General features: G+C 42.7%; 2 protein-coding genes across 2 annotated transcripts in view; one reads left to right on the top strand and one right to left on the bottom strand.

Moving 5' to 3' along the window:
- The window catches only part of LOC142575960 (uncharacterized), a 7,965-nt gene extending 3,586 nt beyond the window's left edge, over positions 1-4,379 (top strand). The window contains exons 2-3 of the mRNA XM_075685806.1: positions 1,787-1,953; positions 2,593-4,379. Of these exons, the coding sequence (XP_075541921.1) occupies positions 1,787-1,953; positions 2,593-2,713 (288 nt within the window). The 3' untranslated portion in view covers positions 2,714-4,379. The remainder of the gene's footprint in view (positions 1-1,786; positions 1,954-2,592) is intronic.
- Positions 4,380-26,679, bottom strand: LOC142575956 (required for meiotic nuclear division protein 1 homolog). Its single transcript, XM_075685798.1, has 13 exons — positions 26,464-26,679; positions 26,054-26,137; positions 25,451-25,590; positions 21,798-21,979; positions 20,764-20,803; positions 19,184-19,284; positions 14,976-15,073; positions 12,459-12,523; positions 10,890-10,966; positions 8,114-8,234; positions 6,412-6,528; positions 5,441-5,478; positions 4,380-4,513 (listed from the first exon to the last, which is right to left on the bottom strand). The coding sequence occupies exons 2-13, from the start codon at positions 26,133-26,135 to the stop codon at positions 4,399-4,401; spliced, it is 1,176 nt and encodes a 391-aa protein (XP_075541913.1). The 5' UTR covers positions 26,136-26,137; positions 26,464-26,679; the 3' UTR covers positions 4,380-4,398.

The following is a 26,679-nucleotide window of genomic DNA, read 5'->3' as shown; positions in this document are numbered from 1 at the left end:
TCTCCTTGCAGCCTCCAATAAGTGTTATCTGTCATGTTCGAACATAAATTTTTGCAGACTCCTATTAATCGCTAATTGTAAGCACAGCTTCCACACCTATGACAGTACGAAGTCCATCATGATCTTTAGAGAGAGAAAACAAGGCGAGTTTGTGCCAACTGGACTGTTTGCAGAAAGATGGTTTTGCTTGTCATTGTAGCTTCCATAAGTGGCCTATGAATGTGTGCAAATCTGCTTCACAAAGACTTGCATGGCAGTTGTGCTTGTAAGAAGTGAGAATCGCAGAAACTCCAACAGAAGGCCGGCCATTTAAAGGTCATTAGTCCTGGTCAACAACATACCCTAATTCATTATGATATAGGTCCTGCCAGTTTAAATGTAGTTCCACAAGAAAATCTATGAAACTTACTTTCCTACATGCACTCTGTTTGCAACTATCCGCCATGGTGGCACAGTGGCTTTGGTGTTACGCTGCTAAGCCCACAGTTTAGTGTGTGGTAATGGTGACATCTGTTTTCATTTTTCAGCAGTCTTGAACAATGACCTTTTGTGGGCGCCATGATCATCTCTGCATCCAGAGTATACAGACAAGATGCTTTGAACAGAACAATATTGTAATTTTAAGTGCAAGTAGACAGAACTGGAGGTTAAAGGGGCTCTGAACCACTCTTTATCAAGGTGGAGAATGGCATTTGAAGTAAAATGGGCTGTTTCAAAAACACTTTGCTGCAAAACGTTTTTCATTGCATTCTGCAGAAGCAGAGTTATTGGCAATCAAACACGGCTTCTGCTGTGCTCCCGTTCCTTCTCCAATGCCTTGCACTACGAAGGCAACTGTGCAGCGGGGCATGCCCACAACTCTTCACCTTGTCAGTGTCACCGTGGTGCGCAGTTCAAATTTCATTTTGGATGTTAACGCAGACGCCACTACTTCTGCCTTTGGTGTCTACGAAGCACTAAACATAAGCCGGACGCGGTTGTCCTCAGTGGGCTGCAGTGTGCTTAGCCAATGGACTCGTGGCGGCACCCTGCGGCGGCCATGGTATCTACGCCATGTAGCCGAACGCAGCTTGGTGTCAGCTATTGGCCAATAGCAGTCGTCTAAGGGAATGATGAAATAGTGCATCCGATCACGAAATAGTGGATCTAGAATAGAGTGAGGACAGGGCCTTCTGCTGAAAAGAGCGTTTGAGATAAAGGTGACTTTGCAATCCATTTGCGAGCTCCACGCACCACGTGCAACAGCAAAACTTGGCTGAGATGTTCACAGCAGCACATGCTACCTGTGGACTATATTATTGCACTAAGCCCGAGGGATGGTTAAGGGCCCCTTTAAAGAAGATATATTTTGGAGAAGGATGTCTCCAGCCTTCAGTGAAGTGTTATCAGTGAAAAACTATTGTAAAGAAATTTTGTGCTGTAAGAAAAGTGACAAGTCCCTCCTGTAAACAGAATGAGATGCACATAAGAGTGCATCGTGAAAGCATGTTGAACCACTGTTACAAGAGGCAATGGACTAAACACAACAGTCCTCTGTACCCCAACAATGTGACCTTGTGTCATGTGGCCCAAGACCTATGTATGCATCAGGTCAAATGAAGCAACCAGTGGCGAGTAATTAGTACTAGTAGTGTTTTCCTTCGTCTGGCAGGATTTTCTGCCTGCCACACATTTTCTAGATTTGTAATCTGCTCAACCAAAGTAACAAATACAACAGCCACAATTAGCACCGTCATGCTTCACGTTCCAAAGAGAGTGACTTGCTCTCCCCAAAATGTGCTTCCAGAGGTGCCTACAAGGAGGCCGAAGCCGTACAAAGTACCGACTTCCTCCAGGGTCTTACTCTCCTCTACACTGCCAGACACCTGTGAGGTTGTACTCCCCTTTTGGCATCGAAACACCCAGCCCTGTCACACCTCGTCGCAGGACGCCTGGCCGTCGAACACCCAAAACGTGAGTACACACAGTCGAGAGAAAGAAGAAAAGGAAGGGGCAGAGGGGGTTAACAGATAAGCATCTGGTTGGCTACCCTGGACCAGGGATTAAAACGAGGGGGAAGGGGCATGGGAACAGATAGCTCAAACTTATGGCAAAAAGACAGCGCCCATTTATAAATGGCAACAACACAACTAGGCAAGCTAGTTGGCACATGTTTTGGAAGCAAACAGCACTAGACACAGTATACAGAACAACATGATGCTATGTTGGTCTGTTAAGTGAACATGCTATAAATGAAGCAATGCCCGACAACTATTCAACCCAACATAACTTTAGCATGTAAACCTTTATAATAGAGGGGGAAAAATTGCTTGATGTGACACGTCAGGTAGACCAACATTTTCAAACAATTTCTGCCAAGGCCTTTGCATCAGAACAGCTGTAATCAGTCTTGAAATAATAATTTGATGTTCCCTTTTACAGTAGACCATACTGTGCATTCACTTTAGGAACACCAGGTAGTCAAGATTAATCCAGAGCCCTTGCTGTGCCAGGTTTGTCTGGAGTTATTAAACCCCACAAATCGAGCAGTAACATTTGCAGCTATTCCTGTGCCACTGCTTTTCACAAATGTATTAATATTTACACTTGCAGGCGTGCGCTGGGAACGCCTGCCAGGAAACTGAGGGACGAACTGAAGGAGATTGAGACAGGCATTGGGGAGCTGCACACAGTGGCCGACAAGATCTCCAAGCGACAAGCCAAGAAGACTTGAAGGAGGACAGAGCCGTGCAGCCATCGCAACGTTCAAGAATATGCCAAAGCATCCACCGCTGATATATTAAGGAAGTGTTTCTTGAGGCAGCAGCATTCAGTCATTACCTATGCAATTTTGTGTAAGCTAATAACAGTTTTAAGCATGTAGGCTGGCATATGCAAGCTAGAGTCGCAATTACTTTACAGACCTTTGCCCTAAAGTAATTTGTTCACAACATTCCGTGTTGCAGTCTCCCAGCTTGAGTAAACATAGAGATTTATTTTGTCAGCATTGGCAGCAACATAATCATTAAAATTAGCTTTTTTTTTTACAAGAACACTTACAACACAAACATGTCTCTAACATGTGGTTGCATATAAGGTATCACAATATGCAGATTTTTTAGACCTCCTTGAATTACCCTTGAATTTGAAAAAAAAAAGAGGTTCAAGGACCCTTAAAACTACTTGAAAACTGCAGTCGCTGGCGACTTTTGAACACTCAAGGTAACAAACTCTGTGTCAGGGCTATGCCATGGATACAGTCTATTGGTACACAATCCTAGATATTCACTTTCCAGAGTGTCGCAAAGCGATGCAATGTGGCAAGTCCAGAGCCACTAAAGGCACGCATATTTAGATTACCACTGCCATCATGGAGCTAGACAAAGACAGGTCAAGTGACCAAGCTGTACCACTGTTTTTGTTAGCTCACACAGCAACCATCACTGCTCCATTTTCAAGCCTTAGGCTATAGAAATGTCTGGTGAAAAGCAAGTTTCAGGCATTTGGCTTTAATGTTACGAGTGTTTTTGGCTGAAGCAGGACACTACTAACAATCGTGCTAGAAGCTGATCTATATCATTACAATGGAAATGTCAACTCTGAAAATTCACTTGAAGTCTGCATCCTACTCAGCAACTGCTTAGGTGCAAGAAATTGCAACTAAGAGTTCACTATTTTCCAGTTTATGTGCACAAATAAGGTTTGTTTCCCACTACTGGAAGTTTGGCCTTTGTCATCGTTAATTGTCCTTGTATTTTGAGTTCAATGTTCTGTTTGAGCCCTGAATATGTCACTATCAGTGCTTCCATCTCCAGTATTCCACGCAGGGGCAATTTATATACTGACAAGCTAAAACTCCCCAGTGCTTAAATACTCTTATGCTGCAGCTGTGCTGGCCATTACGCTGCTCTCAATCATTAAAAAAAACCTGTCAGTTTTACTCTGTACACCACAAGTCAAGCATGTTGCTATGATCTAGCGGCATTGTCTGCGAGTGAGATAAAGGGGACTTTTTTACCTGTGTAAGTATTTTAGCAGCTATTTATTAGGACTCATATTTTTTCTTTGAATCAACAGTGCTGACATTAGTTGCACTAGTTAAAAGGGTTTTTATATTCATGCCAATGAAAGTCCACCCTACCGAGATGGGTGATTTGCTAAGCATTTTGCAGCAGGGTTTGCAAAAACTAGCAAAGGTGTGCGGTTCAGTCAATTGATGCAGTGACAAGCTCAGCTACTTTGGAAACTGCATGTTGTTTAGCTATTATGCCTGTAGGCTGGCTTTAGTGTATTATAATATGCTTCAGGTTCCAGCTATTATTTATAAGGCAGCTGCTGTCACATTGTTGCATGTTGTGTATGTCATGTATACTCAACAAATAAAAACGTTAAACATTCAATGTTCTCGTATAATCTTTATTATGGGCACCCACAAGTAGTGTGGCCCTTCGAATATTCAGTACAAACATCTGCACAAACATAAGGGAAGGAAAGAGAGTCCTTACTTTGCCCACTCTTGGTGCTTGTTGCAGGCCTAAAAGAATAGTATAAAAGTTGTATATCTTTCACATAACATATAAAATTGCAGTGCAAAGCACAGTGAGAAAAAATGTGCTATGTGCATTATTTCGACAAAATATACAGAAGTCACAAAAGGTAGAATGTCTGTACAAACAACAAATGCCCCGAGTCTGACATTTCCGACGTACTTGTGAACCAAGTAATACGTTGTGTACTTGCGCAACATTTTCACAATTTCAGTACATGCCGCTCTAAAAAATGCCTTTGGTAAAATAAAAGCTGGCACTGAGAGAATGACAACAGTTCTCCAGAAAGGCATCTGCATCAGCTCACATTGTTGAATATGTTACCAGCTGTAGACTATAGTGTAAATTTAAATGAACAGTCTTGGAAGCTATGCAACAAAGCATCTTGTAGCTCAACAGGGCCTATTTGACACTCTAAGCTTATCTATGGAGCTTAGCAATAGTACCCTCAACATGGGCAAGCCCTACCGTATAGAGAAACTTCGCTCGAGATTTGCTGATACTTCCTGAGGGTTCCAAAAGGCACAGCTACTTTTCATATTGACACAGAAAAATAAATTGGTGCTTTCATGTTCTGTAGCAATGATTTGTAATAGGCAAAAGATGCCACGCTAAGCGCGAACTGCACAAATTATCATAGGCTCGTTTCTACATAAAGCATAATACCATGTCGTCTATGGCACTGAGGCCAGAAGAAAAGCTTGCCTCTAATTATTGTTAATTAAGCACGATTAAGGCCTGCAAGGGTGGCTAACTGCTCACATGTAACAAAACCTAACAAAAATGGGAGAAAAGGCTCCAAAACTATGTCAACTATGTGAACGTTACCAATATAACCACTTGCAGAGATCAAACTAGAGAAAGGAAAACACAGGTGCAATCATGCATCTAGGATTGGATAAAAAGGCGCCTACATGAATTTGGAAACGTAGTGGACACACTCGAACAGCACCTGCAAAAGACAAGTAAGAAAAAGATGAAGATAAGTACTATACCGTGTTTAGTCAAGTCTAAACCAAATACTTCTCTTTTTAAATGTTGAAAGAGTCCTAGAGTTGGCTTAGATCCGAGGATGTGGCTTCAAAATTTCACAAGCAGCAAGCATTGGTGTTAATCTGTTCAAGGGCTGCAGCTACATTACTATGCCAGTGGCTGACTGAGGATGTGTCAAATGAATGTTTGACACGGCTTGACAAGATCTGTTCCGGTCAAACCTCACCAGTCACGCCAACTGTTAAACAGGTAAGATGTACGGTGAACTGGATGTCAAGTATCTGGAGAGACGTTTCTGCTAAAACTCGCCAAGCAACCTTTCCGACAGTAGTGCATTTCAAAAACCAATGGCAGAACTGCGAGGAATAAATAAACATTCAAGTGATGCCAAGGGAGGGGTCAACACCAAGTGAGCTTGTTAGTAAATGAGTGTAAGTTCTGTGAGTGGTAAATTGCAATACACCATACATTCATTCATATTCTTGCCAGTTTACATTTGACAAAACCTTTTTACAGCAAAGAATGCTGAGAGATGTTCACTGAATTCTTTTTTTCCTTCGGTGACCAATACCAGAGCTACTGGGACTGGCTCAGTGGTGGTCTTGCCTGTAACACTGGCCATGTATATCTACATTATGCACTATTACTTCAAATTTTAATAACTGCTGTCAGCAGCGGACTGCCACTGTTTTGACGATCTCTGTAATGTAATGAAACTAACTTACAAACAAAACCAACGTCTCATTCTAGAAACTTGTATTTCTGCGTCTACTAGTTGAAGACAGACTGCACTCATCAGGAAAAAAAAGACATTTATGCAACGCACAGGAAGCTTGGAGCCCGCAGTAACTCAAAAGAAATGTAGAACATTCAGAAGTCGTGCCTTCCTCACCTCAACCATAATGAGTACAATGATCATAACTTCTAGCCGGACGTGGTGCTTGTCCTCCAGGTGGTGGCTGAGCAAGTCCATCAGCTCGCAACAATGTGTTAGCTTCTCATTCATGACCTGTGGGTTATCAATGTAGAGTGCTCCGAGTAAACAGTCAATCAGCCAATGTAAATAAATGAAAGTAGCAGTTTTGCCCAAAGGGCAAAGCATTGACAGTGATAGCAGGGTTTAGCGTTCTGCCTGGACTCTTCCGTCTGGGGCCTCTACTTTGGGGATTTTTGCTCTGCAGTCCAGTAATTTCTTATGGAGTTCAATTGATTGCCCAGTTAAATTTGTACCTTCTCATTTTTTTGGTGTGCTCTCCAATTAATGATTATTGATTATTCCTACTATTATCGCTTTCATTTTAATATGTAATTTTGTTTTTCAACAGCACTTTACAGCAGACCTGAAAGCTTGTTTGACACTATAACTTGGCATAACCTACTCATTTCTTGGCCAATCTCCATAGTGGGTTTGAGCCACAAGTTAGATGGGCAGCAACAACAAAGACTCCTTAAACGGCGTTCAAACCATATGTGGGGCGATACACTGTCGTGACACTTCATGCAAGCAACTCCTGCCGAGTAGAAGGAATGTCTTGGTAGATACGAAACGTCTCTTGCACGTGGGAAATTCTTAAGAATGTGCTATTCCACCTGCTGAGACGAGTTCGTAGCCCAGTGGTTACAGTATCAGGCTTCTGTGCAAGAGGTCCTTTGTTTATATCCAGCCATTGGACAACTTTGTTTTTATTTAAATATACATATAGAACTTACACATATCCAGAACATCACAGTGACACCGGTGGCAAAAAATTGCCTGGAGTGTCTAATAATTGCTATCGCAATAAAAAAAAGTGGGGTTATAATGTCCCAAAACTGTGGAGTGGGTTATGAGAAACACTGCAGTCAAGGGCTTTAAATTAATTTTCACCACCCGCAATCTTTTTTATTTGCATTTTACATTCTACATACAGCACACACACGAGAAAGACCAGGGAAGAAGGGCACACGCAGACAACACTAACTCACAACAAAAATTTATTGGCATTACAGGCAATATAAATATCTGGCCAGCTAAACTTTCAAAAAGCAAAGAAGGTTAAAAAGAACACGTAAGAAAACAAACGAGGAATGATGTAGTCGGGATTAATCTACAAGTGGTGTCAGTTAACAGTGACGGTGCTCAACGATGACAACAGGGATGGGGGAGGTGGCAGTTCAAAAGATAACTGAAGATTACCTAGGTAAAAATAACAGCGAAACAGGTATACGGAATCGTTCTTTGTGTCTCGTATTCAGGAGATCCTGCACCACCATCTCGCCAAAGTTACGTTGGCAAGAGTGTTTCTACACTCCATCCCCCATCAAAATACGTCCAGAAATCGAACTTGTTACCTCGTCACCAGTAGCAGAACACCACTGTAGCCATGGCAGGTGCTCAATGACAATTTTCAAACTTATGTGTATTATTGATATACTTAAAGAAAATTGTAATTGCCAAATACATTGTAACACTAAGTAAACATCAACGTGCACAGAGCTACCGCTCAATTACTATATCGTAACTTCCACTAGCCCTAATTTATTTCTCTGTTTGTCTCTTCCTTGCGTGTGTTTCAATGAATCCAAATGGGCATACTTCTGTTCACGTGACGTACCTTTGTCCGCCTGTTAATGTTCATGTACTTGATGACTTTCAAATAGAGGCTCTCTAAAGTTGGCCGGTCCCAGTAAAAATCAGGAGTGTCCAAAAGGTCAGAGCTTAGGTTGATCAGGTGCCTGCAGCATGATTCCACATTTAGACACACTGTACTAGCTTCGAGAATCTACGTTACACACCAGCATGTGCTCATGTCCTTTTAATTCCCCATGACACATGGTTGCACTTGAAGGCATTTCTTTTCTGCAAGTACAGTCAACAACCGATTTTTCGGACATGCCCGATTTTTCGCACACCTTCGTGGCACCGCCTCGTACCCCATAGAGTCAATGTATAAGAACATGCGAAATTTTGCATGCAAAAGAACCTTCGCCGTCAGATTTTTCGGACTTTTTGCTAAGACCACGGGTCCGAAACGGAATTAATCGTATCAACCACTGCCGTCATTTTGATTATCTCGCCTCCTCTAGCCGTCGCTCTCGCACGCAGATAGGGCTTGCAGCCGTAGCCACCACCGGAGCAACGCTAGGCCTAGCTACTTCGACGTTTGCTACCAAGCTTTTTTCTGTTCGGTGCTGTGTTTTCCATTGAAACGATGTGCCGCCGTTAGCAATCGACTCCGCCTTTGTAATCCTCTACAAATGACTTGGAAGCATGCCACGTTGCATACTGCCAGTTCCTGAATGTCTGCTTCGCCCCAATACAGCACTGTTGCGCAGTGAAACATATTCAATGTATTGTGGTGAAGCATACCAAGAGTGGGAAGGGGCAATTGTTACGCAACACGGTATGTATTCCTTAATTACACACACGTGCACCCGCAGTTTCCTATCACAGTACGAGCACCGATACACCTTATAAGTGTACTGGCAAGCCTTCAGAGCTATTTTGGACCTGCGTGTGGCAATTTGAGCCCTTGGGGGCAGTAAAAGGCATGCATTTGTATTTTCGGACGTTTTTGCAGCCCCTAGGGAGTCCGAAAAATCGAGACGTCGACTGTACTATACCGCTGCAGCACTTGCCTGACAAAGAGGTAGTACAGTGGCCTCTCTTTAAGCGAAACCTCTAGGGACCACGAAAGTTGGTTCCATTTATGAGGTGACGAAGCTTTTAGCATTGCGCGAATACAAAGCCAACCAATCGTGAGGTGGATTTTCCGTTCAAGCAGCAGTTCCATCTATCAAGATTCCATTTTTGTGCATAAACAGCGATTTCGTTTGCCAAGATTCCACTGTATCGCTTAAATGGAACTGCCGCTTGAACACAAAACATGAATACAAAACCAACCAACCATGAGGTTGGTGTTTCACCAACCTCATGGTTGGTTGGTTTTGTATTCATGCTATGCTAAAAGCTTTGTCTCCTCATAAACGGAACTCCTGATAAACGAAACCATTTCCCTGGTAAAGTAAACGTTACCAGCTACAACAAAAATAAACAACACAACATCTGGAATACTAGACTGCTGGCATTATACGGAACCAATTATAATTTTGCTTCATAATCATAATGCAACCTGTTATATTTAAACTAGGAGAGGTATTCTTAATCGATCACTTTCAGGGATACACTCACTTTTGCAAGGTTTTGCTTGACTTGGCACCTGATGCGTCAGTGCATATGACTGACAGCATGGCTGCCACTGTGCCGAACTTACTATCTTCACACAGTGGCAGAAACACTGTCGGCCATATACTTCTATGTGTCTGGCGCTGAGTATGCAGAATTGCTAAAAAGTGATAATGCCTCCGAAAGTGATTGCTCAAGAGTACCAGCCGAGGTTGCTACAGAAATGCTCTAGACAAGTGTACGCCTATAAAGTGTATTTCACTAAACGTCTTAAAGGGCCCCTCACCAGGTCTGGCCATTTTGAGCTGACAAGCGCAGAGCATACATTACAGGATAACGATCGTGTCTGCAAAGTATTACATCGCTATGCGCCGTGGAAAGATCTGAAATTCAAAGCCGAATGCCAAAAACCAAATAAGTAGTCGACACCTGACCGCAGTGTGGCATCGCTCGTGGTGACCCGTGATTTCTAGAATTATTCAAGACAACATCTGTTACCTGCGCGATCTGTTGCTTGAATTGACGAATTGAAGTTTACAGAAATAATAAAACACACAAACGGAATGTCTGTGTGTTTTTTGTTTTACTTTGCACTGAAACAAGAGAGATATACTTCCGCTTCGCCTGCTTGTCCCCACGGTCGTGCAGTCATGGGCGCAAGTACCGAAACTATGCCATTTTATGCCGTGCTCCAGCGGCGTGATCATGCTCTACAATTCGTTTGTTCTGCCTCAGTATTCACATAGCATTGAATTATACCGCTAGTCATGTTTCCTTGTGCACAGCGTGCAAAATCGTGCGCTGTGCAAATGAGACAACAGCTTCTGTGTGACACTGTCGGTGGAAGTGCATTGTACAGGGGAAAAAAAAAAGAAAGAAGGTGGGGCCTGTGACGTATGCGTCATGCGATCCATGAGGTCTGGTGTGGGAGAACGCAGAGAAGGAATTTTGCTTGCGTAGGCTAGACGGGGTGAGTGGAGAGAGTGTTTGCTTGGCAGTGGAGCCCACCTGCTGAAATCATGAGTTCGTGGCACTGAAATATTTCTATCTCGGCTATTAATGAGCCGATATGAAAAATTTTTGCGACAGAACGCTCCCTAGAGGACACGTAACAACTTCAAGTATATAATTAAAATTTGCTATGGAGCCTGGTGAGGGGCCCTTTAAATGAGACTCCGCCAAAGTGAACAATCCCAGCGACTGACCTTAGAGAGAATAGTTCTCCAGTCTTTCGAAAAACATGTTCCCTGGTCATCCTAATCGTCCTGCCTTCCTTCATGTCCTGAGAAAACAAAGAATGTGAAGTTATAGAACAACAGAAAACTTCACTTGTGCTACTCATACAAATATTCACTGGTTGGAATAGACAAAGAAATAGACCAGGAAGTAACTTAGCAAGTATAGACTTCAGATACACAGCTACGTTTGGTTAACCTAAAGTGAGTTTTCATTTCAGGCCAAGCTAATTGCACAGGAGTGGCAGCAGTTTCCATGCCCTTTTGTCGGCATTCCTTACCAAAGAGATTCAAAACACCTTTGGCTTATTAAGCATTACTTGTGCTAACAAGTGTTTAACAGAAGCAGAGTTAAAATCAAGCAGTCCCTATGCACCAGGCATGTAGCTGAAACAAGTGTACGACGCTGATATACGGGTGTAGAAAGTACAGCATATTGTGCCCTCTTGCCTTGTCCCGTGTTCACAGTTTTCACTCTTGAAGTAATATGTACCAAATAACATAACGTAATAGCATAACTGGAATATTATTAATTTTAAATTTCCTAGGACAGTTCCTAGGACAATTTCCTAGGACAGTGTAACTAATGACACCTTAGCAGCAGCTCTCTATGCATTTTTACGACGTGTTTTGTATGTCTGTGGGTTATTTCTGGCACTTTTCACGAGCATGTTGGGGTCAAAACATGCTGTTCTGGCGAGTTTAATGCGAAACCCTCGCCCAACACACATACACATGCCTTCTTGTAGTGCCATGAAGGCACTAGACTGAAAAGGCACAATTATAAGGGGATTTAACATCTAAAAGTTCCACCTGGAGCTGCATATATTCTCAACAACTTTTGAGAGTATCCTTTTGAATTCACACTGAGCGGCTAATCGAGGAGCAGTGGCCATAACAGGAAAGTTCCATGGTGCAGGCTTTCCATCATTGTCATGTCACATTACTGGTGAGAGCCCAGAAAGGGTATCACAAGGGCAACAGAAGTGGCACCATGTCGTCATCCAATGCTCAGTACTATGCAGAGACCTCATGCTTAATTAAGGTATCCTCATGCAAAATCGAAAGCATCCCTGGTAAAAATCAACCGAGGATGTAGGTTTGAGCTATGAGAGGTGCTGTCATGCAGGGCTCTTTATTAATTACGACCACGTCGACTTCTCTAACATTTGCCTACAGCCAAGCATAAAGGCGATTTAGAAATTTTGCTCCTGTTGTGGTTAAAAGAATGAATCTGAGATATGACAAATACCTTGCATTACTATCACTAGAGCCTATTACAATAGCAACCAAGCACAGAGTGTAGCTCCGATAGAGGCTCACCACACAAGCCAACACTTACATAAGCACGTGGAAAAAAAATATTACATTTACTTTGGCCTCTGCACTCACAGAGCAGTATGCTCAGCTGTAGGCACCCAGAACGTAGTGTACACATCACATCGTAAACAATTTGCTAAGTGTTAGCATCAATTTTATTCACATTGTAAATTGTAAGTTAGCTGGTTGAGTCTCAGTGCCTACAGTGGCTTCCCTCACCTCAATGATGTCCTCGATGCTCTTTACATAGCCATCCAACGATGCCTCCCAGATGGCCAGCTTCACTGAACAAAAGAAACAAATAAATATGTTTAAATGAATGGCAATGAAAAAAGGTGAAACATTTCATTGCCCAGGCATACAACATTTACACTACTCCAGAGATTGCAATGTTTTCTTTAAAATCCTGATGTGCCCATAAGCCATGCCACGAAACTAAGTACAGTTAAACCTCAATATAATGAAATTCTCAATATAACAAAGTATGTAAATGTTTATAATTTCTTGTCAATAGAAGTTATAAACTTCTATGGTGTTATAACTTATAGACAAGAAGTTATCTTGTCCTCTGTAATCAGGCCTGGGGGTGGGGGAGTGGTTAGGTAGATGCTGCTTTAGCAGCCTGTTACGTTTCGCCTACGACGCGCGGTTTAGCCGGCGCGGCTGCAACAAAGCGGCAGACATTTTGGCCCGTTCGGCGCCACCGCTTCGCCTCCCCGCCAAGCGCGTCCAGGCATGTTCCGATGCCACGTGTCTTCATGTGCGTGTGTGAGTGTATGTGCATATTGGTGCCCACGCTTGTCGAAGCGCGGCAGCCGGGGAGAGGAGCTCCCAACAACTGTGAAGCAAGGGGGTCCGAGCGGCGCCGACACGACGGCTGCTCCTCCTTCTCTTCCCATTGTGCCCACGCTTGTCAAAGCGCGGCAGCCGGGGAGAGGAGCTCCCAACAACTGTGAAGCAAGGGGGTCCGAGCGGCGCCGACACGACGGCTGCTCCTCCTTCTCTTCCCATTGTGCCCACGCTTGTCCAAGCGCGGCAGCCGGGGTGAGGAGCTCCCAACAACTGTGAAGCAAGGGGGGGTCCGAGTGGGGCCGACACGTCGCTGCGCCACCTTATCTCATTGTGCCCGAGCGGCACAGTCACGTGCTCGTCTATAGAGGGGTTCCTTCTTGCCCTCAACTGCGAGAGTATAAAAGCAGCTGCCCCCGGACGCCAAGGGGGCTCCGATTTCTTCTGTTGAGTAACGTGCTCTCCCGTCTCTCTACTTCGGTCAACCTGACCGCCAACTCTTTGCGATGTTAGAATAAACAAGTTGTTTTGTTGTTACCAGTCGACTCATGCTTTGCCGGGACCTTCGGATGCTTCCAGTTGTACCCCAGGCCGCCAGGCCAACGCTACCCTTGGGGCTTGCGACCCAGGTGCAACAACGGGCGTCAGCGCCGAGTTCCCAACAAATCGTACCAGCAGTCCGACCACAACAAGCCGCAGACCGATGAATAATGACACGTCATTACTGCGAATTCAATTGGTGTTAAATGTACAATTGCATGTTATGCTGAAGCTCTTGTTCATGGCTAGGCGGCACATATGCAGGGCATGCCTATGTGGCACGTACCCTTGCCGATGACTGTGCCACTGGCTGAGCACCAAAGACAAAGTGCAAAGTGGCTACAAACCTTATGTTACGTGCACGCCAGTGACACGGGCCAACCAATAATGACAGAAAAACTGACACTTCGCTATTACACACTCTGTGTTGGCCACTAGAATCCCGTTTGGAGGGAAGTTTAGGCGGCTGACAAATCAAAGTGAGTCTTCTCCTCTTTGAGGCATTTTGAGACGCAACAGAGGCAAAATATCCCAGCAAAAAGTCCCCAGAGAGGTAACATTCCCCAGCAAAACTACCCTCATTTGTCTCTGGGGGCTCGTTGGGTCGGGAAAATGTGAGAAAGAAGCTCTCGTGATCCTATCGCACACAGCGCATTGTATGCTTTATGAAAGCTCGCAAGGGCTAGCCAAGAAGGATGGCAGCAAGGGGAAAGAGGGGAGGGGAGTGAGTTCAAGATAACCGCCAATGTGAAGATATTGTACACATGGCAGGAAACATTATCTTTCATTGCTGATTCTCAAGTTCAACAAAATGAATCTTTTGTTTCATTCAAATTTGCTTTTTTCTGATTGCCTGATGATTCAGAAAATCTTACAGCCCCTTCCGTGTAAGAAAAATCGATGAGTGGTTGTACTTATCTACATAAAAGGTCAAATTTCAATATAACAAACTTTTTTTCTGAGAAAATGAGCCCGAAAATTGCCTGCGCATTACAACAGGATACAAAACCAAAACCACGTTCGCGGCATTGGCAAACAAAAGCATATACAGAATGCAAGCTGCCAAATGACTTTATGACAAAAAAATAACCACATACAAAACTCAGCATGCCAAGCATGGATTACAAGAAAGACCCGATCATTTAGGTGACTTGATATTCTGGATTTGTCCAGTCAATGCTCCCCATACAGGCATCTTATTTATCTCTCCCTCTCACTCTCTTTCTTCCACAATATACAAGGCTTTACATGTTTTCCCAATGCTCTGGTTCTTTGTCTACATTATCACTAACATGTTGCTCAAAAGCAGGACTGCATGCACGTCCTCCTCTTGCAGTGAGCAGACAAGTTTCTAGGCATATGCGGTAGTTTATACAGGTATATCAGCAAGTTCTTTCTAACACTTACCAGACAGAGCAAGCCCACTCGAGAATGTGTACTTCTCCAAGTCACTCTCACCATCTGTGCTTAGGTAGATGTTGCCATCATAAAACTTTGTCTTGTTTCTGAAACAAGAATGTGAAGCAAATTATAAGTACAACAGTCAAACCTTGTTATGATGAAATAATGGGTATATTGAAGTAAGTGAAGTTCCCTTTGAATTTCTCTTAAGAGATTCATATTGCAGTGCACATAGTAATGGACATAACAAAGTAACTGTCTCCCTCTTCAACACCATTATGACAATGTATTACTTTATATGATTAGCATTTGCACTGAGGAAGCTGCACTTTAGCTTCGTCTTTCAGTTACTTTCCTCAAAAGGAATAGCAAACTGAAATTGGTCACTTAAGAGAGAGAAAGCATGAGAGAGAGTCGATTTCTGTTTATCAAATTAGAAAGGCACAAATGTAGGCCTTTGCCAAAGATCTGAAGGCCAAGTAAATGCAATAAAAACAAGTTTATCAAATTTAAAGACCAGGCAAGAATGTTTCATTTCCATAACTAACAGCACTGCTCGATTGAAGCAACTGGTTCCCTTGGGTTGTGTGTCGCTTAATTAGTAGTCAACTTTCGTTACAACAGACCCTGACAATCCAACAAAAAACGTCAGTTTTATACGAAGTCTGTAATATCCAAGACGCCTCACTTCCGATATTTTTGTCGCAATATCTAACAACTTTACTGCAAAGAGTGAGTAACGAACTTCCAAAGTAAAAAAAAAAACAATACAGAAAAGTCGCAGTTTCACTTGAAAGGCGTAGCATCGATTGCGATAGCAAATTAAGCAAGCGCAGCAGCAGCGGCGAGCGAATTGACCTTTGTGCTGTCTCTCGCTTCAATGCGAATTAAACGTCGAAAGCACAGCATGTGCGAAGCTACCAGCACTGAGCGCACTTTGTCCACGTTGCAGATCGCTTTGAAGATGAGGCCCGCGCGGGTGCGCACTTTGTTAATGCGATAGCGTTAAGGTGCCCATGTCGCAGAAAATCCAGCATCGGTGTCCCGTGTCGGACGTCATTTTGGCAAAAAGGTTTTCGAACCACCCATACTTAGGCCATTCATGTGAAGCAAGGAATTTACTGAACTAACTGAATTTCTCAAGCTAAAATATGTGGAAAAATCGTAAACTATGACATACACATAATCTACAGACACGATAGCTCTTGGATTGTAATTTGACTATACGAGAAAACATAATTCTGTTATGCGAAAACACAAAGAAACCTCTTTTCCAGCATTTCTACAATTCACAGACAGGCCGCGGCATACGCCATTTGCACACACCGGTGCACGGGTGTCTCAGGGACCATGTAGAGGCATGCCTGATTTCTTGCAATATACCTCCAGCTGGTGCTCACTTTCGCCACATCGCGACCCACACAAGAGGCAACATTTCTATCACAAAGCCCCCCTTCGTGCATAGCATTTCCCGGTAAATGTTACGGTTACGCACACTCCAGTTGCCAGGAATCTTTGAATGCTATCCCGTTCCACCTTTAAAGGTGAAGCTGAAGCACACTCCAAATTTTTTAAATCGCAGATCACTTTCAAGATAAGGCGCCCACACGACCACGCCGTTAACAGCAGCCACCTGAGTAGAACCCCCCCCACCTCCTCTTTCCCTCGCCTCCCCCTGTGCCTCGCGTGCAAAATATAGAGCCGCGGTAGTCGACTGACCCTCGCAAGTCAGTTGCCAGCCTGTGTCAACACGGCAAAAGGCGGTCTTATACGCCCAATTTTGATAATATTGCCACTAATCTCGTATGCTGTAGCCAATAGTCCGTTGTAGCGCAGTCTGTTAAAAGCGAACTTCATGGCATTAATAAAATACGTAGAACAAACTAAGATTGAAATATGGTCCGTTATATCCAAAAGTCTGTTGTACGCGGGTCCGTTGCAACGAGCGTAGACTACATTATTATTTGGTTTGGAAATAAATAGACGAACCTCGTTATCATGACGTTGCATTGGACACGAAAATAACTTCATTATATCACATAATTGTTATAAACATACATGGAGAAAAGAAAAAAAAAAACAATCTGGCTTGTGCAACCGGATTAGGCTAGAAAAGGACCAGACAAGGGTTTTGGACCATTGGCACGCTGCCATGCCAATATGAGGCATGGGAAGTGCAATAAATGACACAACCGGTCTGCACCGACACGTCAGCTTGCCGATTGCTGTTCAATTAAGCCAAGCTACTGGCCAAGACGAGCAGGCCGCTGACAGACTTTTTGGACACAGAGGAACCTGCACACATATCTGTACTGTAGTACTACGTCTGTCCGTCTGTCCGTCTGCCCCATGCATCCGATCTACGGTCTACGGTCTAAGAGTGCACGGTTAGTGGTATACGGTCTACGAGTGCAGACGTATTGACGGCGAGCTCCCCACGCATGCTTGTCACCGGCCACTCCACTGGCTGTACTACTTGGCCAACTAGGCCTAATGAATGCTGCTTCGTCGGGAGTTGGCAACCAAAGATGCGGTATCATGTGAGTTGACATGACAGCAACTTTGTTCATGGCCACCATGTTTGCAGCATCGCGTGGGAGGTTCATGATCAAAACACCGTGCAGCATCCAAAGTTTCAGTTATATTTCCATTGTACATTGGTGCTAGGGGTAGGCAGGGAATGCAGCAGGTATAGCACACAACAAAACAAGGACACAAGAAGGAACGAAGACGAAGACAAGGGCTTGTCTTCGTCTTTGTTTCTTCTTGCGTCCTTGTTTTGTTGTGCTATACAGATACCTTTCAATGATGACCGACCAACAAGCCCACATCGCTATCCTCATGCAGCAGGAATCGTGCCTGTCGAAAAATATCAGCCATCTGAAAATTCCATCGGACTGTACTTAAAATTTTTGCTATCAGAATAAATATTTTTAGGCAGATGTATACAAAAATTTGCTTTGTTATAGCTGACGCCGTGTCAGATCTCGCATTTTTTATTTCGTCATAGCAGGAGAATACTTGACTGAAATAAATTATGACCAACCAAATTTTATATGTGCTTCATTACATCCATGTTTGTTATATCGAGGTTCGATGAAATCCTCCCAAGACCACTTGAATGTTTCATTGCACATTGCCGTTAACGAAAACTAAGTAGGAAGAGATTACATAACATATTCACCTCAGATATGATGTCTAATGCACGCGGAACTGTATGAAAGTGATTTAATCGTATTTTTGCCGCTAGCTTCGAGAAAACTTCGCACTAATTTAATACAGGCTACTGTGATGGCAAAAAATAACCAGGAAATATGTTTCAAATACTTCGAAAATCCAGGATGAAGCATCAGCATGGCAACCCACCACATGAAGTTGCATCTTTACCTCTCCATGTACAGTGCGTGTCACGCTTGTGTAGAACGAGCAAATGGCGGCCGCCGGGGTGCTCCGGAGACAGCCAGCAACGTCTAATGGAAGTGGCTGGGCCAGAGATTACATGCATTAGATGCGTCGGTCGATCCCAGCAGCTACCGTTAGACGTCGCTGGCTGCCTCCGGAGTGGCCGTTCCCACGCTCTACACAAGGGTGACGTACACTGTACACGGAAAAGGTGCTTCTGGCATTTAATGCTGGTGTTCAAAAAAAAAAAGGAAAAGGTTGTTTCATGTTTGTAACCATATCAGTATTACGAACTGACTTGAAAAAGTGATTATATGCCCCTAAGCTGTCTTGACCTCACAGGAGGACATACAAGTAGTAGAGAGATAAAAGAATGCAATGAGCAGGCTGGCAACTGCCACCAAAAGGGGCACAACCCCTGCTTATTCAGGAAGGAGGGGATAGAAACACAGAAATGGTAAGACTGCTTAATTATTATCCATGAACATGTTCTGTACTATAGACATCCCAATGTGTTGTTAGAGTTATGTTATTAAGATATTATTAGGGTTGAAAGGTCATCAGTATAGTAATTAATTAATTAATAACCAGTTTGTTGAACTACATACAGGTGAAACTCCATTCCAGCATATCAAAAACACAGCTATGTATTTGGCACAAAGTTTAATGCACTTAAAACAACATTTTGAGGCATCAAACTCGGAATAGCACATGATACAATAGGCATTATGGGGTGAAGTTTACCAAAACATTGTGCCATAAGCTCGTTGCATTGGCACATATAAAAATATTAGAAAAGAAAGTAGGCTCACTCATGGTATGCAAATTCTAAAGCTTCAATCTCCTGGTTCACAAGGGATGGGCTGTAAGGGTGTTCTTCATAAGGCTTTAGGAACTGCAGCACCGCTTTCCTCTGAAAGGAGGCCGTGCAAGTAGGGATTGAACATTGTAGAGGTGGAAGGCTTTCCAGATTAAGTGCCAACTACAACGAGCATATAAACGAGCACTGAAGGAATCTTGGCAAAGCTGCAGGTCAGGTAACTGCCTAATTTTTCTATTAGCAGCCTCTAAATAGCTCCTAAGAAGACCACACACAAATTTGGTGGCTAGTACACACATCAGCGCAAGCATTTTTTTTTTTTAGTTTTGATATAGAAAACGTCTACTTTTGCAAGCCTTTAATTATGTATCAACTCGTATTTCAAACATTAAATTTTGCATTGCGGCTGCTCTATATACAGAAATTAGGCTTTCTTTTAATGCAGCCCGAAAGTTCACTGCACTTGGTCTTTATTAAATGCAATGAACACAATACTTGAACATAAACCACAAACACTAATTATTACGGAGTTAAAGGGACCCTGAAATGATTTTAATGAATGTGTACAAAAGAACTGGGTCGATAAGGTAGATACATCTGATCATTAGGAGACAGACTTAAGCGCCCTGCTTAAAGCGTGTAATTTATTATAATGTACATTGCTACCAATCCCAATCCCAGTGCCAATCCCAGTGCCAATCCCAGTGCCAATCCCAGTGCTGTTTCTTCCCACACCACAATCAAACTGAAACAATGCCAGAAATAGCTACTTTGTACATGACATATATGCTTGCAGCAATGCGGCAAATGCTGCAGCAGCAGCCACATCTTTTCGCTTCATGTCTTAATAGCAACCAAACGTCATCAAAAAGCAATCAAACAGCAGTGAATGTTGTGCACAGTGCCACCCCGTTTCCGTCCGCCACATGCAGCGAGTTTTTAAATTTTGCTCCATCTAGTAACCACATTGGAAAGAGACATGCGAACGCACTCAGTTCAAATCAACTGGAAGTAGACAACACTTGCGTCACCACTAGGAGGAGGCATCCCGCCTTCTCCAAGCGGTACAATGGCCGCACCAAGTAAAAGTTGATGGGAAAAGCTGCGGCTTGAGGGGAGAGTAATGTTTAACCACTTGTACCTGTGTTACACAAAGTTCTTGTAAAAAGCATTCATTTAGATATACCCTAATGTCTCTAAGAGGCAAAAGACATTTCAGGGACCCTTTAACATGCACGGATCAAAGCTTGGTGAAAATCATCCTTGTGATACAGTGGACTGCAGAAGTTGATGCTCAAACAAATGGAAAAGGATTATTTTGGGAAAAATAAGATTGCCTCATACATCAAACTAAGATAGGCATTTCTACTCATCAAATATGCACCTTTTTTATTTTTTTTTATTATTATAATTTTTTTTTTAGATTCTGCTGCACTTAAAGATTTTGTTCCACTTAAATACATGGAAGAAAGAACTGACAGATCAATCAAAATTCGGTACACAAAACTGTGATACAAAATGACACCAAGTCAAGTTTTATATGCCAAAGTCAGTAAGCATTCCCAAAATTACCTCTATTTCTGGGAAATTCCAAAAGACAATTGATCCTTCCCTAAAAGCAAAAGGAGACATGTTACATAAATGCCACACACACATGGTATTTATACATTTTAACATCACTTTTGAATTTCAAGTAGGAAATTTCTAAGAAACATACAATGTTCTTGCCTTATCGTGTTTAACAATTTAAAGGAGAAAAGAAAAGTCTTGCATGAACGCATTCTACACTTAGATCATCAATCAGTCACAGACAGAAGGTTTCACCTATTCAGTATTAAAAATTCACTCGGAAGACATGCTAAAACCTTGAAATATATATTTTAATTTGCAGAAGTTGTTTGTACGCACCCATTTAACAAGAATGTACTCTACTTACTGGACTTTAGCAAAATGCAGTGAGATAGTAATGATTATCTGAGACTGCACAGTTGCATCACAGGCACCACCACTTTTGCATACATGCTAATCAATAACTTCTGAACACTTTAGAAGTCAGAACCCAAATTGTTCAGGAGAAAAAGCTGCTCCCTTTACAGTCTGTCCAGCTGCAAAGCAACCTTCATAAGGTTGATTTTTTTTTTTTCTAATATCTTTGATGCACGATTCCAATTATGGTGCGAGCTGCTTTCTCAGGATGGTAATTACAATGGAAAAGGAAAGAATACTTGCACAAATGCGGTACATCGAGGCTGCCTGATTCACCTGACGCTCAATACAAATGCTTGACAATTTGTTTAAGACCTCTGTTGTGAGAAAGATCTCGCTGATAAAAGCAAGAAAATGCAAATACCCAGAATGTGGCTTAGATATTTACGCACAAAAGCAGCATTTTTTTCTGTCTTATCGGATACCTTATAGCTTACAAAAAATGAAAGTAACTCTTCCAACTGTGTTATCAGCCAGCCTTTCCAGCACAGCTTACTAAAGCGGTACTTTCACCCAGTTTTAAAATAAAAGAGAATGCACCAGCAAACATGGGGGGACAAGCAGTTAATTTCACAACTGCAAAGTTCACAATCCAATTCAAAGCTGCATACCTGGCTCACCTAAAGATGAAAAGCTCTCTCAGTTCTTCATTCACTTGGTACTTGGCAGAAGCATAGAGAACATCAGTTAAATCTTCGGAAATGACCTTGTCTTCATACAGGCCTTGCTTCTTCAATGCATTCAAGATGGATGTCAGATTGTACTCCTCAGCTGTGCTGTATGCCACAGCTGTCAGTGAACTCTTTGGGGTGCAAAGAAAGTACAGAAACTAAGTTAACACTCAATAATCAGGACGAAAAAAAGGGGGGAGGGGGTAAAAAATAAAACTTGGCAACACTACTGTCCGACTAAGTACAATATTGAAATTCTCAGTTTTGGCATAATGCTTAACCCTTTAACCCCCAAATTAATTCTGGAAAAATCTGCCGAATTTCCCAAGTTTCTTAAAAGGACACTAAAGGCAAATATTAAGTCAAGCTAAGGTGATAGATTAGTGCTCGAGAATCTCTAAGGCATCAATATTATCGCGAACAGAGCCTTAATTATCGAGAAACTGAGGCAAATGCAGGACATGGTTAGAGCCTCCCATGGGACATTTAAGTACTTGCCAATGATGAAAGCACTCCTCAGTTAAACTTTGTCACCAGTACTCAACCATTCGTTGCAAAAAACATCCTCCTATTGTATTACAAGACGAAATAGAATGCAACTGGTCCAGTTCTATTTCATTTTTTTAGAAAAAAGAACTCATTGAAGTTGCCCTTGACAACGACACAAGCGGTCGACAGATTTCATTTTCGCTCGACTCCGCGCTACCCACGCTTTCATATTTCACTAGTTTGGCTATCGCATAGTGGAGCACTATTTTTGCTGGCTCACAAAACTCGCACAAACTGCAAGTAGCAGAGAATTCAATTTCCATGTGATGTCGCGGGATGCCTGAACGGTCTACGCCACTTGGCCAAAAAGCAGCTGCAGCAGCGAATCCACTGCTTCGTCTTGGCTCGGTACCACCATCTGTCGGGGGCCGTTTTACTCAGCCATGGCAGCAAAGGATGGTGATGGTGTATGCAATGTCACCACTCCCCTGGTTGGGTGGTGGGAGATTTGAATTTCGAAAAAAGCATTTGGAAAATTCAGATGAAATTCTCTCGTAAACTAAACGAGAAGAAAAGGGGTTAACCAAGGGGCCCGATTTTTATTAGTCATATCATAAGAAGCAAACAAACGCTGACACCAAGGACAACATAGGGGAAATTACTTGGCTTAATAAACGAAATAAAGAAACAATAAATTAATGGGAATGAAAGTGGATGAAAAAACAACCTGCTGAAGGTGGGGAATGATCCCACAACCTTTGCATTTCGCATGCGATGCCCTACCAAATGTGAAGGGTGTGGGATCATTCCCCACCTGCGGGAAGTTGTTTTTTCATCCACTTTCATTCCCATTAATTTATCGTTTCTTTATTTCATTTATTAAGCACAAGTAATTTCCCCTATGTTGTCCTTGGTGTCAGTGTTTGTTGGCTTCTCGTAAACCAAGTCTTTTCTTGGCACGAAACAAGCGTTAGGAGGTTTCTGGAACGGTATTTAAACAGTCTACGTCGACTTAGTATTTGCCTTTAGTGTCACACGAAAGAGCAAGAAATATTGCTGCATTCCTAATGACACATTCAGACAAGAATACATAGTAAAGTGGACTGCTGGTCACAAAACACAAGGAGAACATATTGAACGGCCACTCATACAGTGTCTACTTCTAGCATCCCATGTTCTTGCGCACGGTTTTGAATAAGGGACACTGAGCCAAAGCACTGTTAGGAATTCTCTTTTTCTTTTCTTGGCGCGAAACAAGCATTGCAAGGTTTCTGGAATGGTATTTTTAACAGTTCACGTCGACTTAGTATTTGCCCTTAGTGTCCGTTTAAGTCGCCATCATCTTTTTTTTTTATGTAATTCCAATTATGAAAATGTATTACTCGTTTGATTTCTGGTGAGGATAACACAAAAAATTAAAGAAAAAAGAAAAGCTGCACTCTTGAGGGCAGCTTTGCCTTAATACTGGCCTTAAGTCATCATTGGCAATGGGAGCAGCACAACATCGGGGTGAACAAGTGAGACTCATCATTGGCAATGTTGGTACAACCCCCCACACCGAGTGCAGCTCGGGATTAGGGGGTTAACAAGCAAAATACAGTCCAGTATATATGCACAGGCAACTGACTGCAAGTTACCAGACTTAGCACTTATTCACAGTAGAGCAGCAGCATTTATTAATAAAAAGGCAGAGAGGTCGATCAGAGCTTGCGTGCTTTAACCTGCTACCTTGCACTAGGGAAGGGGAATGGTGAACGAAACTGGGATGGATGATGATGACAAAGATAAGGGTGTGATGATGGTACTCACCAACACAGCAGCACATAAAAAGATCATGACCCATAGTGTTACTGCAGTATATCAATGGGGCCGGGGACTCAATATGAAATCCTCTGAGAACAGCCTAGCATCAATTTTTGCCAGAGGAGAGGATAAAGTCTAAATGAAGTTAAAAGGATGAGGCTGAAGTGTAAAAGAGAAGAGGCTAAGGCATGTGCAGGATGCGTACTAGTTCCACAAAAAAAAGAAACAAGCCTGAAGAACAAGAAAAGTACACCAGAAAACAAGCCATATCTCTCAATGCTGCTGTTGATTGCTCACAACATTTTCATCCGTTGATAAAAGTTTCCCTATGTCTTCCCTCTCTCTAGTCCTGTAGTGACACACCAAAGTTATCAACTATGAAACTGGGAAAAGAATACATAGTATGGCAGTTTACAGAACGATAGTGTGACATTTGTGGCTCGTAACCAGCCCTAAATAAATCACAGAAAACGCCAGACAAGCAAGACGTTACAACTTTTAAGTGTCAGTGCTAATGTTTAAACTTGCATGAGCAACAACAAACAGCATGAGCAGTAAGCTTTTTTGTTTTATTTAATACAGTTTTATCCGGGACCTTTGACAACCCCACAACAACAAAATGCTTTCAAGCATTTCGCCATCGCTTTTTCTTTGCTCATCAACATTTTTCCAAGTAGGAAAAATCATTTATGTATCCTTACAACAGGTGTTGAGAGCAGTGGCAGTACATGTAAGCCCACAGCTTCTTATCCTCACCCCAGTTGTGCAATTTCAGAGCAACAAACATCTCTATTGCACAATGGATGCTTATATCCATGTGCTTTTCAAGCCACTGGAAAATGCATGCTCCTGCAAGAGAGCAATTTTGCGGTGAGCCTGTATGACTACTAGAAACAATGACTAAAGTGAATGGAAATGATGAGTCCATGTTGTTTAAATTTTTGTGCATGCACCGACACGCACTGGCAGCCAGGTAAGCAAGCCCCACAACTTTACACGACGTGGTAGGCCAGTGGCCATGGCGTTGCGCAGCCGAGCTCAAGGGTTTAATCCCAGCGGCAGTGATCGCATTTCGACGCAGGCAAAATTTTACAAGAAAAATGCCTCGGGAACTCCAATTTAAAGAACCCCAGGTGGTTAAAATTAACCTGCAAGCCCCACTATGGAATGCCTCATAATCAGATGATGTTTTTAGCATTTGAAGCACCAGAATTTATTTTTTAGCCCCACACACAACTTCAGCCACAGCAGCAGCGCTCAACCATCTCCTGCGTGTCGTGTACAATATAGTGTTGAAATGCTCCACTGACCAGAGGAGGTTCAGGAGCAGGCTTGTTTCTTGCAAGTCTCGTTTTCATTGGCAGCGACGACAAGCTGCGAGACATCATCTTGATGCAAGGCCATAAATACGGATTTCGTAAAGACACCATGTACGATCTTGTGAAGTCACCTAGAGGTAATGTTCAGAAAGTCAAATAATGAGAAACTTGTCAAACACATTCTGGTTAATGCCACAGCCAATATGTTCATTGGCGAGGCATTGGAACTATGCCCTATACTATTACTGCAGCCAGCACTGTTTTCTAATCAATACGTGGGTCTGTGTTTGTTCCAACATCCATGTATATAGAAACAGACTGAACTACAAGGTCACAATAGCACTTCTCATTTCTGTTACTTGAATAGTTGCAAAACAGAGCTTGTTTCGGGCATATAAATGAATGCCTAATATGCTTTGCTAAACAAGTTTCATCTCTTCTCAATGGTGAAGCTTACAAACGAAGAGGCTCCCTTTTGCCCGATTATTTTTTCTAACGTACTGTTTGTGCACTCTGCAGACGTTGCAGTTGGAAAAGACAATCATGCTGCGCTCCCTAGCTTACTATTGCTAAAATAACACTTATAACACTTACCTGGCAATGATGCGGCATTCCTCGATCCCCCAAGACACAAAAGTGCTCGTCCGGCAAAGCGTACCAATCTTGCTCTCGCCATTCCTGCGGAAAAAAGAGAAAGGTCACAGTGAAACCACTGTTACCTTCCTCAAATAGATACAATGCGCGACGCTTGTGATGTTCGCGACCTGCAACATTCATACACGTTCTTCTAGCGCTGTCAATCATCACGAAACCACTAACATTGGTTACGGCAAGTTCGCCCTCACATAAAACTACCAGGCACGTTCGTTACTCTAAGAACTACTTAAAGCACAATGTACGAAGCACTTCGGAATATGTCTGCAAACGGAAACGCGGGTAAGAAAGCTTTTGAATCTCAAAAAGAAATCAACAAGAACAACAAAAAAGAAAGAAATGCCACTCACTTTGTCCTTTCGCTGATTGCGAGAGCAAATATGCGTTTTCAAATATGGCTCACACATAAAACAAAATAACACTGTATTAACAACCTCTGTGTTAACTAATTGCTTGTTCTGAAAGAAGTTGAGACGATAAATAACACGGAAATATCTCCACGAAGCATGATCACAAGCACACGATACCGGTATTCACATTCACATGGAGAGATTGTTTGTTGCCTG

This window comes from Dermacentor variabilis, chromosome 3 (genome assembly GCF_050947875.1).
Source record: "Dermacentor variabilis isolate Ectoservices chromosome 3, ASM5094787v1, whole genome shotgun sequence".
In the NCBI taxonomy this organism is placed as follows: Eukaryota; Metazoa; Arthropoda; class Arachnida; order Ixodida; family Ixodidae; genus Dermacentor; species Dermacentor variabilis.
The sequence above is the reverse complement of the archived record's forward strand: the minus strand, read 5'-3'. Positions and strand labels throughout refer to the sequence as shown.